General features: G+C 35.5%; 1 protein-coding gene across 1 annotated transcript in view; it reads right to left on the reverse strand.

Moving 5' to 3' along the window:
• DENND1B (DENN/MADD domain containing 1B) overlaps window positions 1–14,297 on the reverse strand; it is a 273,857-nt gene that overhangs the window by 258,344 nt on the left and 1,216 nt on the right. The window contains exon 2 of the mRNA XM_011931685.1: window positions 12,707–12,771. Coding sequence (XP_011787075.1) covers window positions 12,707–12,724 — 18 coding nt within the window. The 5' untranslated portion in view covers window positions 12,725–12,771. The remainder of the gene's footprint in view (window positions 1–12,706; window positions 12,772–14,297) is intronic.

Below are 14,297 nucleotides of genomic sequence, written 5' to 3' on the forward strand. Positions count from 1 at the left end.
GTCTCACCAAAGAAACCATAAAGAGAACATCCCAGCCTGTGCCTCTCTAATGGGTAAGAAGAAATAAGAACATATTGATCCCCTCAACCCTAGGAGACCCCAGGTCATTTACCTCCTATCATTGCATGAAGTCCATTTGCCCAGAAGTACCATACAAATACTGTCATTTTCTATGTGTTATAACTAAAATTAAGAAACACTGTTATTGAGAACTCAGGAATCTACAGAAAGGTCTTACATAAATTCAACAAAATATAAACTTCATCAACATGATTAAATTACCTATAAAAAGGAGATTTATATCAATGACATAACGGAATCTTGCTTCAAGGATAATTTCTGGACTTAAATTTAGCATTCACTCAAGAAAGTTATGTAGGAATTCAAATGTCACCAACAAGATAGCCTTGAATTTTCTGTATTTTTTAATCATTCACAAGTTGCAATACTTAGTTTTGGTTTACACAGACCTCACAACCAATTACACCATGCCACTCAACTAATATTTCCTTTGAGGACCCTACACTTGTGTAACAACATCTTTAATCTTAGCTCATCATCATTCCTTCGAGGATATAAGCCCAATGTTATTTCTATTCTAACAACTTTCAAGCTTAAAAATATTAGTTCTTAGAAATTTGAAAACTTACACATATATGGAATTCTCACTTTGCTGCTGAGGTTGTATACGTGAAAAATTTGGAAGAAAGGAATGCTAAAGAAAAGTCACATTGTAATTTTCAACTCCTGTTTGACCTCTCTACATCTCACCAAATCTTTATATCGATGCTGTCAGATTTGGTACTACAAACTTACTCTCTGCTAAATATCCTTTTCAAAGTGAAATTCACTAATCACAGTGCAAAATATGTTAGTGTCTTCTATCCTCCTTGTTCCTGACACTTCTGCAACATTAAAGAGGGGACTTGGAAGTTACTATGTGACCTTTCTTTAGCATTTCTATCTTCCAGATTGATCACATACATCAAAATAGGAGGAAAGCTTTTTACTAACAATTTCTGTTGAAGTGATCATACCTTTTTTCATACGGCTAACAACCACAACCCAGAAACCAAATAAAAGCTTATATCTACATGGTGCAATCTATGAAGCATTCTCATGCTACTATGTATTTGACTCTCATAACAATTAGAGATATGCAGTGCAAATATTTTACAAATGTGAAAAATGAAAGTAATAAAATTTAAAGGACTTGATCAAAGTCAGACATCTAACAAGTGATGAAGCCAGTACCAAGAGCTATGTTTCAACTCTCGGTCCAGTATCTTCCCATTCCACCATGATCTCTAACAGGTAAAATATCTGTCTTATCTGTAAGAGGATTCCAGAGTTCAGGCTTTTAGAAAATCATGGCATCAAAACTATTACTCCTGTTCACCTTGAAACAGAGATTTAATTACCTATTCACAGTCCATCAAAGCGTAAGTATTAGTTTTATTAGAATGTGTCTGCTGCATCTTATGATATTCTCTCTCCTTGTTTCTTCACTAAAAAGGAAAAAGCTTCAAAGGGCACACTAATTAGAACAAGAAAAAGCACAACTTTTCCCAAAGAATAGAGAGTATTTCATTAATTTTTTTTTTTTTTTTTTTTTTGAGATGGAGTCTCTCTCTGTCGCCCAGGCCGAAGTACAGTGGTGTGATGTCGGCTCACTGCAACCTCCACCTTCCAGGTTCAAGCAATTCTCCTGCCTCAGCCTCCCAAATAGCTGGGGACTGCAGGTGCACGCCACCACACCAGACTAACTTTTGTATTTTTTGGCAGAGACGGGGTTTCACATGTTGCCCAGGCTGGTCTTGAACTCCTGGCCTCATGTGATCCACCTACCTCAGCCTCCCAAAGTGCTAGGATTACAGGTGTGAGCCACCATACCCGGCCTTACATACTTCTCTTAAAAATAAAAACTTTTTAAAAACCAAATAAAAGAAATTAATATAAAACAATAAAAAGAAGCAAAATACAATTAAAAGTAAAATTAAAAACTAAAGAATTAAGCTAAAACATTTTAAAGTAATATAAAAATATTAAACATCTAATGAATGAAAAAATAGATGCCAAATACATTGAAGATAAAAGTGAAACAAGGCAAAAATACAAATTCCAAAATGAAAGTATCTGCACCACCTTCATGCAGATGAAGCTGCAAACTTTGGGCCAAGTTTCTGGTTACAGATCCCACAAGCAGAAGACAGGACCTTTGGTCTCCCCTTTATTTGGAGAAAATTCAACACTTACATCCTTCTGGGTTAAAAATAAGTATGTGGGAGAAAGATACCTCTTAGAGAGCAGCAAATTATTCACCTCTTCCCCGTAAACCAGGCAAAAGCACCCTCAATCTACTCCACTCAAACCCAGCTTTTAAATTAAGTTTTCACTCAGAATGAGATTGAAAAATCCCTTAACAGCAATACATAAATACCTTTTGTGTTTTGACCAATTCAGCCATATCTTAAAAAGATCAACTTTAATCATACTTAAAATTGTTTTAAAATAAATTTAAAGGCCGGGCGCGGTGGCTCAAGCCTATAATCCCAGCACTTTGGGAGGCCAAGACGGGCGGATCACGAGGTCAGGAGATCAAGACCATCCTAGTTAACACGGTGAAACCCTGTCTCTACTAAAAAATACAAAAAACTAGCCGGGCATGGTGGTAGGCATCTGTAGTCCCAGCTACTTGGGAGGCTGAGGCAGGAGAATGGCGTAAACCCGGGAGGCGGAGCTTGCAGTGAGCTGAGATCCGGCCACTGCACTCTAGCCTGGGTGGCAGAGCCAGACTCCCGTCTCAAAAAAAAAAAAAAAAAAAAAAAAAAATTTAAATTATATGTTTAGTCTGTCATATATATTAAACACAGTGTAAATTATACATTTTTGAAGAACTAAGATACCCTGAAAATGTAAAGTGTAAGCCATCTTAAAATGTATAGGATAACTAGAAGGCAATTCTAATCTTGATGATTTGGAAGGCATTCCAGAAGTGTTCAGTGACTTCGAACATTTTTAATGCTTTCATCAATATTTTGAGTAGATCACAAGAAAATAGTAAGTGATGCAAGGTTTAAGGTAGAAAACTTGATATGAATGCCATCTCCTCTCTTTCTTTCCATATCCATTTATAAACAAAAGTCATTGTTAATCTGGACAATTACTGAGGGAAATGAATCAAAAAATTACCGGCCAGGCATAGTGGCTCACACCTGTAATCCCAGCACTTTGGGAGGCTAAGATAGGCAGGTCACTTGAGTTCAGGAGTTCAACACCAGTCTGGGCAAAATAGCAAAACCCCATCGCTACAAAAATTAGTTGGGCATGGTGGCATGTACCTGTAATCCCAGCTACCTGGGAGGCTGAGGTGGGAAAATCACAGTGAGCCCAAGAGGTGGAAGTTGCAGTGAGCCAAGATCATGCCACTGCACTTCAGCCTGGGCAACAGAGTGTACCTTGTCTCAAAAAAAAAAAAAAAATTACCAAAAGACTTTATAATCCCCCAAGGAGAGTAAACTATTAGTCAATGGTTTCATAATAGGTTTTACAATGAATTTTAAACAGCTATATCAGCTCTATCAAAGGCAAAATTTAGAACAATGACATATGTTAAACATTAGACTGTGGATTCATTTATGTCTTCAACTATTAAGCTAAAATGAGGCAAATATTTACAAATTAAAATGTCTTTCAACTAGCTTTCCATTTCAATATGTCCACTGTTTAGGGTATATATTCAATGTCCCTAACAAACACTATTGTAACCATTAAAAGTTGGAAGCTAGTATTTTCGTACATAACAGTTCTCAGCTTATTATTTCTTCTCTAACATGTCTAAACCTGTACATAGTGAACAGAACCAACACATAATCTTGATGAAATTGTGCTGCTCCTTATTGTCAGTGATTACTCTGTAGGTATTCATCAACAAAATCACACATTTCATAGTAAAACTAAGACTCAAAAACTTAGTTCTCAAGTCTTGAAGTAATAAGAACAAAAAAAATTTTTAAAGACATTTTCTAAAAACCAAAAAAATTAACTTCATTAGCTGCTTATAATTATTAAATAGAAATTGCTCTTTTAATTTATATATGAGTAAAAAATGATGAAGACCCTCAAAAATATTTTCTAAATATTATATTACTTCCTCTTCCAAATATCATATCTAAAATACGCTGGAATCTTGAAGAAAAAAAAAAGAATCCTTTCTGAACCACTTCTATCCAAGTTTAAGGGCACCTATAATTTTAATGCATAGACCTTGAGGACATATGATGTTCTCATGTATTAAAACACATTTGAACTTATTTGGGTTTCATTTGAACCATGTTTTCTGTATAAACATATAAGTTAATTTCAAATAAGTTCTAATTAATTTGATGATAATCTTAAGAAAATAAAAGTCAGCTAAGTTTTTATAACTACCCACGTGATTAAAATTTTAAAGGACTGCTTAATTCTAGTTAATAGTAAATTTGAATACTAAACACAACCTCATGCTGGTGCATTTCTGCTATCAAACCAAGATAAAATTATTTAATGAGTAATTTCTAGAATCATATATATCCACAGAAGGCTATCAGATGAACTAAACTGGTTGTTGTGTGCTTTTCTTCAGATTCAACTGATAATTAAGAAGGAACTGAAAAAGGAAAAGGTTCTATCTTGATCTTTACCAGTTCTGCCTACAAAGTTACAGTTTGTGGTTTTTTCAACAGCTCTATTAAAAAAAAAAAAAAAAGTTTTTTTTAAAATAAAGTGCCCATTGCTTGTGATGACAAAAATCAGCAAGCTTTCAAAGTTCTTTATGTTCAAATTTTTTTAAGATTTAAGAAACCTTCAATAAGTATTGATAATCAGAACAATCTTTTACTAATTTCACTTTAATAACAATATAACTTAGCAAGTAATCATCGAACACCATTCAAGTAATCCCCAAATCTGCAAAAGATTCAAAGAGGTACTTGTCCTTAAAAGCCTGAAATCCAGTAAACAACATAAATCAGGACAATAAAGACAGAGCACGAGACAGACTATAACTTCCACGAGACAGACTCCAAAAGGCGTATTAGTCAGCAACTTTTTTTTTTCTTTTTTGAGACAGTCTCACTCTGTTGCCCAGACAGGAGTGCAGTGGCCTGATCTCGGCTGACTGCAAGCTCTGCCTCCCGGGTTCACGCCATTCTCCAGGCTCAGCCTCCTGAGTAGCTGAGACTACAGGCGCCCGCCACCATGCTTTTTAAATAAAATTGTATCGTGCTTATTTGAGGTGCCCAACATGATGAAATACATATAGGTAGTAAAATGGTTGCTATAGTGAAGTCAATTAACGCATCTATCATCTCATATACCTCTTTGTGAAAGGAGCAGCTAAAATCCATTTATTTAATAAAAATCCCTAACACAATACAATTTTATTAACTTTGGTCTTCACATTGCACATTGGATCTCTAGACTTGTCCATCCTATATATCTGCTATTTTGTATCCTTTGACCTACCTTGCCTCATTTCCTCTACCCCCAACCATGGTAACCACCGTTTCATTCTCTATCTCTGTGTATCTGAGTATTTAAAAATATATATTCTACATATAAGTGAGATAATGCAACATTGTTCTTCCTGAGTCTAATGTGTTTCATTTAGCATAATGTACTCCAGGCCCATCTATGTTATAGCAGACGGCATTATCTACCCCTTTTTAAGGCTGAATAATATTCCATTGCATATATGTATACACACCACATTTTCTTCATCCATTCTTCTGCTGAACTACTATAGGACCCAACAATCCCTCTTCTGGAAAAAAGATAAAATCACCACCTTGTAAGGACATCTACCAGCTTGGCAGTAGCTCACACCTGTAATCCAGCACTTTGGGAGGCCAAGGCAGGAGGATTACTTGAGGTCAGGAGCTCAAGACCAGCCTCCACAACAGAATGAGAACCCACCTGTACAAAAAATGTAAAAATTAGCCAGACATGGTGACATACGCCTGTAATACTGGCTACTCAGAAGACTGAGGCAGGAGGATCCCTTGAGCCCAGTTCGAGGCTGCAGTGAGTTATAATTTTGTCACTTCTTTTTACATATTTTTTTTAAATTTCTGAAGCTTCACTTTAACAAATCTTACCTGTTTAATACTGTAATTATACTTTTTTTAAAAAAGAAAGGAATTTAGCAACAATTATTAAGCCCATAATACTCTACACAATTTCCATTCCTTTTCTTTAAAATCCATCTGAGTACCTTTATCAGTTTAACAATTCAACAAATATTCACTGAGCACATATTACGGGTCAGACACTGTTTTAGGCTCTGAGTAAACAAAATTAAACGCAACAATCCCCTGTCAAGGCAAGTTACACTGTAACAGAGAGAGTCTTTACCTTCTTCATCAGATGCAACTATTTATACCAAAAGCAAATTACTCTTAATTATTCACACAAGATTTAGAATATGAAGTAAAACTCCAATTAACTTTAGAAAAAGATAACCACCTGACACCCAATTGTCTCTCCATTACCTCACAACTACCTCAAGATCTCCCCACTCCTCTACTGTTCCCTAAGCACTGGGCTGAGTTAGGTGCCTTCTTCGTACTTCAGTGCTATATGCACTATACAACCTCTACCACAGCCTTTACTACTCTTATAATTATTGACTTGAAATTGACACTTCTCCTTCAAGAATGCCATCTTAATTGCATTTAATCTGTGCATGACACACAATTGGCACTCAGAAACACTCACTGAAGGAATGAGAGGTCTGAATACTTCCTATGGTGTTTAAGCTCTTCTTCTGATGTCTGTTAAGAGTATCACAACAATTCTGACCAAGCCTAGAATCAGGGATTTGCTAAGACGAGTGGCTTTTTAAAGTTGCTGCAGAAGATTTCACTGCTATTAGAAAAATATGACTGTTCTAAAGGTAGCACAGCATAATTGTTAAGAGCTCAGGCTCTAGTACTAGACACAGGTTCAAATCCTAGTCTTACCTCTTAAGTTTGTGTGCTTTGGGCAAGTTACTGAACCTTTCTGAGCCTCAATTTCCTTATGTTTTGAAAACAATAACAGTCTGTAAATTTTATAGTTGAAGTGAAGATAAATGGAAGCTGTAGGCTCTTGGCACATTTTCTGACATACTATAAATGCCAAATAAACAGTTTCTATTATTCCTTATGTAGAACATCTAACTGGAAGCCTAATCAGAGAAAATAAATTGAAAAATACGGTTCTGAAACCATGACATTATAGCTTTAGTTCATTAACTAGGCACTTTAAGCAACAAAAACAAGTCTTTATGAAGTTCACTGAATTAATACTCTGACTAAATATACACTTACTAAAGTTGTTAATCACAATTACAAGAGTATCAATACATATGGTGGAAAAATGGTAAAAGGAAACCAGAATTTGGCAGTTACAGGTACATTTGACCCTTAGTCAACAGATCTTTCCATTAAAACATTGCTTCTTTTTAATTGATTTGAGTTTACAAAGTTTTCTTTAAAAATAAAATGTTCCCTTAAAAATACACAATAAAAAATAAAAATAAATGTTTCCCTGAAAGCTATCAGTTGTTCACACCTCACTGTTAATTAATCAGATACATACTTTAAGTAACACCAATATACTTAAAAAAAATTGATAATTCGATACTGGTTGGATAGGCAAATCAAAGTAGAAAGCTGGTAGCAAAGAAGAATTTGTTCCTAAGAGAAACTGTTCTAGGTAAAAAGATAGGAATAAAGAAAACAAGACTTGCTAAAGATGTTTTAAAACTACTATTAAATAGCCAGAACTATTAGATCAAAGATTCACTAAATATGAAGATGCAAATCCTAAAAATGAAAAGTGATAGGGAGGGAAATAGAATGAGTTAGGGTCTGCAATCACAAAGAAAAAACTCAATAATTGTTTTAGGTGGGATTACATTGGATTCATTAATTTTAGGGAACATACTGTATTCCCATTTGGAAAAAATTACTTGTATCACATACAGCTTATACTCAAATATTTCCTCACATGATAAAACCACCTATACACATGAAGTCACTATGCAATGGGAGGCAACAAAGCAGCAGTTAAAATATAGACTCTGGACAGACTACCCTGGGCAAGTTTCATCATTTCTCTGTTCTTCATTCAGTTTCTTCATGTGCCAAATGGAAACAAGCACTTCCTATATCATAAGATTTTTGTGAGGCTTAAATAGTTAGTACATGAAAAATACCCAGAATTGTGCCCAGCACAGAAAAAGTACGACATACTAGCTGCTGCAGCTGCTGCTCCTCCTCCTCCTTTTCCTCCTCCTCCTCCTTTTCCTCCTCCTCCTCCTTTTCCTCCTCCTCCTCCTCCTCCTCCCCCTACTACTGCTCCTATTACTACTTGGAATAAACTATCAACAAAATAAAAAAAGAGAAAGCTAGAGTACCAAGGCCACTTCCCAGAAGAGAAATGCTTAGAGGCATCCCCAATCTTTTATTGACGAAAAGTTACTTTTCATTTCCCTGAAGATTAAGTCACTTTGGGGAAGGTGGGGACAGTATGGTAACAATGACTTCTGTTAACAGAATTGAGGACAGGCCATCACTGCTGGCTGTACTTCCCTGCCTGCTGGAAGAAAGACAGACAACAAAAAGAAGAACACTAGCAATTATCTTGGAGATCTACCAGGAAGAGCATTAAGATCTCAATTTTGGCACTTCACTCTTGGACAGCTGGAGCAGAAGTTACTGGGAGGTTGTTCTGCCAGGGAAACCTCCACCAAAAAAAAAAAAAAAAAGTCACAACCAGTCTGTCAGACACCATCAGAACAAATTCTACTAACACATAGGGGACACTATAGGGAAATACTACCAACCCCTCTCATGGCATTTTTTTAGATTTGTAGAGTGCTCCATATGAAACTAACAAGCTATTTTCCAGAATGTTCTGAAATGTTGTTCTCAAAAAAAAAAATCAACATTATGCCTCTGAAACAAATACAAATGGCAGTAGGTCAGATAAACATCACAATCTTACCAGAAGAGTTTTATCAAGTCATGTTTTAAAAGCTAATGTCATTTCACACTGTTAACTAACATTTAATTAACAACCTGTCTTTGAAGATACTTATCTAAGTTATTCAGGATAAATGAAAGCATTTAGACTTATCCATTAAAAATGAACAAGAGAAGCATGCCAAATACCTTAACATAGTATCACCAATCTTAGTATAAACCAAATTTACTCTAAATATATTTTCTATTTGATCAGTCATCAAAAAGTAAATATTCTGAGAGTTTTTTAACAAAGGCATTTTAATTGATTTCTCAACATCTATTCATTGCCAATTTAAATAAATCAATCTTGCCACCCACCCCTCTACCTCTACCCTACCAGTGATAATTTCAGGAATTGTCAGGCCCATGCCAACTTAGGCTACCAGGATCTAAGGAAAGACTTTCTAGGGGATTTGGAAAAAGAAACTTTCTGACTCTAAATAGAGAAATTTAAAGCCAGTGTCTGTCACCCCCAGAGTCACAAACGAAAAAGCAGAGTTCCAACTTCCACTGACAGTCTTATAACCACAAGGAATCTAAGCCCTCCAATGACACCATTACTGTGAGTGGCAGAAATGAGAAGCAGAAAGCACCTGGATGTTTGATGACTTCTTGTATGAACTATATCAAGTTTCTCTATTCTCTATTATTTAAACCAACCTTATGTTTGTACTCCAAAGCAACCTAACTTATATATTTTGTTTTCCAAGTCTATTACTATTTAAGAATTTCACCCATGCTCATTTAATGTTAGCAAAAAAAAAATTATCATACCTTAAACAAGCACATATCAGAGCCTCATTAAAACAAATAGGTACTAACAGTTAAATAGGAGGATTCCAATAACTTTTAAAATAATTTGTATATATTTTCTATTTAATATTTAGCTATAAAGTAGAACATTGATAAAATATTACAGAAACATCAATCTCTCAATTTGGCAAAAAAAATTTACTTTCATAGCCCTCTTATAGTTATTGATTTTATTATTTATAGTTACTATTTTATCATTTATTATTTATTATAGTTATTACTTGTTAGATCTGAAAATATTAGCCATGTTCATACTATTTAAGTCACAATAAAAAAGAGGTTACTGCTTCTTACATGGCTGAGTTTAGTTTTTTTAAATATCTTTAGAATTTTCTGCCAATTAGCCATATAGAATGGATTATTTGCAGCCGACAGAGAAGCCAACATTATTTACTTTAACCATTTATCATATTTACAACTTTGCCAAGCTAGACATAAACTGTTCAAATACAAATGAAGATGTTTCTAAAAAAGAGTGATTTAAATAACAACAGCAAAAAGACATGGTATAATATTAAAGCAGGGTAGAAGGAGAAGATACAAACTGGAATAACTATTTCATGAAAAGTGGAAAAGAGGAAAAGACGAAGAAGGGAGTAAACCACTCAAAAGTCTTTATAAAAAGGTCACAATCTCTGAGGCATGCATAGACTGGGTGTTATATAAGGCAAATTGATCTTTTAACAAGATCACTTTAACACACATGTAAAATTAGAGAATCCATATTTTCCAAATGAAATTAGCTTGTTGTGTGAGATATATATATGTATATACACACATATATACACACACATATGTATGTGTGTATATATATACATATACACACACATATGTATGTGTGTATATATATACATATACACACACATATGTATGTGTGTATATATATACATATACACTTTTTTTTTTTTTAGACAGAGTCTTACTTGGTCACCCAGGCTGGAGTGTGGTGGTGCTATCTTGGCTCACTGCAACCTCCACATCCCTGGTTCAAGTGATTCTCGTGCCTCAGCCTCCCCAGTAGCTGGGATTACAGGCATGGGCCACCATGCCTGCATAATTTTTGTATTTTTAGTAGAGATGGGGTTTCACCATATTGGTCAGGCTGGTCTCGAACTCCTGGCCTCAAATGATCTGTCCACTTCAGTCTCCAAAAGTACGGGGATTACAGGCGTGAGTCACTGTGCCATGCCTTTACAAACAGTATCAGATGAGCATTACTTCACACACCTTCAGTAATGTTGTGGTAGGTATTTTTTAGATTAACTCATACCATAAACACACTATAGAACAGAATTAAATGGAGCTGAAAATATAATGTATCCATTTGAGTATCCATTCTACCTAATATATCCATTCTTCAAAGAGAACCTGGTTGGGCCTCAAAATAATGCAAATGGACAAATTTTACTACATACAGGACAATAAAAGATAACTTCATCAACCAGAAAAGGCTCCCTACAACCTAGGATCACTCCTTGCCAATGGACAAACCTGACCACAGCTGCAGTTCAAACAGACCAGGAGTACAGTAGTAGGGCTGGTGGAGCCAACAATGTGTGACTTCATACTAAAATTAGCCATGCCTATTTCACCACAACTGGGTTGGGCTTCTCTATTTTGAGGTGGGCACCTCCAAATTACTTGAGTATGTAATTGCTGGATAGTTTCTGAAGCTAAAAGTGTCAGCAGACTTTCCTCCAAGGCTTTAGGATGGCCAACCAGTCTCCACAAAACCCCTATGCTTAATCATCATGCTATCCAGGGTCTAAGCACACAGCAAGCACAAAGACATATACTGTAAGTATCTAGAAAGATATAGCATGCAAGAACACATTAAAAGAAAATAGGCAAGGAAAGATATTCCTTATTCTTGTCTGCTAACTGTGCCCCCTACTACACACAAGCACAATATACAAAATGACAAAAGTGGAGGGAAATGATGAAAATCATGACATTAAACTACTATGCTCTCGTCTTTTCAGGAAATTGTACAGAACTGACAGCTGAAACCCTTCCAAGTAATTTCACAGTATTCTTTACCTCCCTCCAAAAGTGCTGTGCTATTGGAGTAAATCCAGCAGAAGGGGCTACTCAGTCTGCATTCTGCATTCTGAAAACATCAGAAGGGAAGCGGTGTAGCTTCCATTGGTACTAGCAGGAGAATGTGCACTAATGTTTAAAAAAATACACTAAATTTCCAAACATGAATGAAAGAAAATGAAAAGACACGCCCTTTCACCAAAACTAATGATAACTTTATCAATGAATGGTGAAGTTGAGTTGTAAGTTATATGGGCTTAACAGACACCTGAAATTCAAGCTGCACAGACAACATTCATGATTTTTACAATCCCAGGGCAAAGACTTGACATCTATTTTATTACCAGCAACTTGAGACACTCAATGCAAGATACACATTTAGTAGTATTATTTTCCTATTAGTATCATGTTCCAGCAGCCCACAATATTAACACTTGCTTTGAGAGATTCAATCAATTATTTTAAGAATTAACAGAACAGACCGGGCACAGTGGCTCACACCTGTAATCCCAACACTTTGGGAGGGCAAGGTGGGTGGATCACTTGAGCCCAGGAGCTCGAGACTAGCCTGGGTAACATGGTGAAACCTTGTCTCCAAAAAAAATATACAAAAATTAGCTGAGCATGGTGGTGTGCATTGGTAGCTCCAGCTCTAGGGAGGCTGAGGTGGGAGGATCACTTGAGCCCAGAAAGGAGAGGTTGCGGTGAGCCCCAATCATGCCACTACACAGCCTGAGGAGCAGAATGAGATCCTGTCAAAAAAAAGAGACCTTGTCAAATAACAGAACACAGAAGACACATACCTTCATTTTCAGAGGCATGACATTTCACTTTCAACACCAAGTCAAAGGTTCTGTCTGGATTTGCCCTAAAAGGAAAAAGTTTAAATTAATTTCCTATGACAAATGAACATCTCTATGAAATTTGTATTTTAATTCTAAAACTAATCTTGTTTTTGACTCAATACATTTAATGTGACTATATTACTACAGTATAGTAGAAATAACAATGCAAGTGTTTTCTCAATTGAGCAATTTAAAAGACCGAGACTTAGGAATTCTGAAACTTGGGGCAAAGCATTTAACCTCTGAGACTGTTTTCCCTTACCTATGAGGTGCCTCGTCCACTTCACAGCATAACAGTGAGGATTATAAATCAAATAACATATGTGCAAGTACTTCATAAGTACTAAGTGCTACAAAAATGCAAAGTATTGATTTTATCTTATTGGATCAAATTTAAAAGCCAGAGTGTCCCTAAGTGTCATTATACCCTGCCAACAGAGTTTGACACAGGCTCTCAGGCTCTCTCCAAAGGACGTGCAATGTAAGTGTAAATGATGAATACATGGTCCCACCTGCCAAGTTCTAGATCACCATAAAACATTTATAATGCTCCATGAATGTGATACGTTGCATATACTTTTCTTGAAATGTATTTACTGTACTTAAGCATATTTAAAGTAGCAAACTATCCGTAACTCTGAGGTTAACAAAATAAAAAGCCTTCTTTTTATCTATTATCTTTGGAGAAACTAGCCATCTGCTTCCATGTTAGGTTTTCCCACTAGAAACTGCAAGTTTGCTTTGCTTAATTCAGAAGTGATTGACTTTTTTACAAACTTGCCATATTAGCAAAATTTCAAAGCAACATTGGTCCCATTTCAAAAAGTGAACTGAAATCTATTGAAACACTTTTTCTTCATAACATTGCTGTTCAAATCTCTCGTTCCATCATAAGGTAAAAGATTAGGTCTGGTACCACAACGGCCAATGTGTTAATATCTCAGTTATTCCTGCTAACAAGACCTTAGTGCCTTTGTACATTGGCTGTATTTAATACGTACTTCCTTCAAGAAATGAATGCCAGCTCTGACTTTAAAAAAAAAAAAAACCATTTCTTTTTTTAAAAGCTTTTCTTACAAGACATGAATCTGGAAACATAGGAAGTGACAAGACATATAAATTAACTTGCAAATATACATTTTCTCAGCCTTCCCACTACTAAAGTGTTTCAATGGGAATAATCTGGGCTCAGATGACTTCCTCCCTCTTAAAACAATTAACGTCAAGAAGCATACTATTTTTATTCACTTATCCTGCCCACCATGATGTCAAACACACTGAAGAAAATAATTCTATTACATAATTTCCCTCTTTCCCTAATATTCTTTAGAATCTCTCTTAGGTGTAAAAGTTAAATATTGACTCAGTTTTACTTCTGTGAAATTCAAACGGCCTTTCACAATAACACAAATATACATGGTATTATTTTCAACTTTGTGAGAAGGAGGTAGTAAAGGGTGGGTAAGCAAAGTAAGAAGGAATTCTTTCCAAAGTTAAGTTTCAGAAGAAAAATACAGAACTCATGCCTCTAAGATACCTAGAAATACAA

Source organism: Colobus angolensis, unplaced genomic scaffold, assembly GCF_000951035.1.
Source record: "Colobus angolensis palliatus isolate OR3802 unplaced genomic scaffold, Cang.pa_1.0 Scaffold91, whole genome shotgun sequence".
NCBI lineage: Eukaryota > Metazoa > Chordata > Mammalia > Primates > Cercopithecidae > Colobus > Colobus angolensis.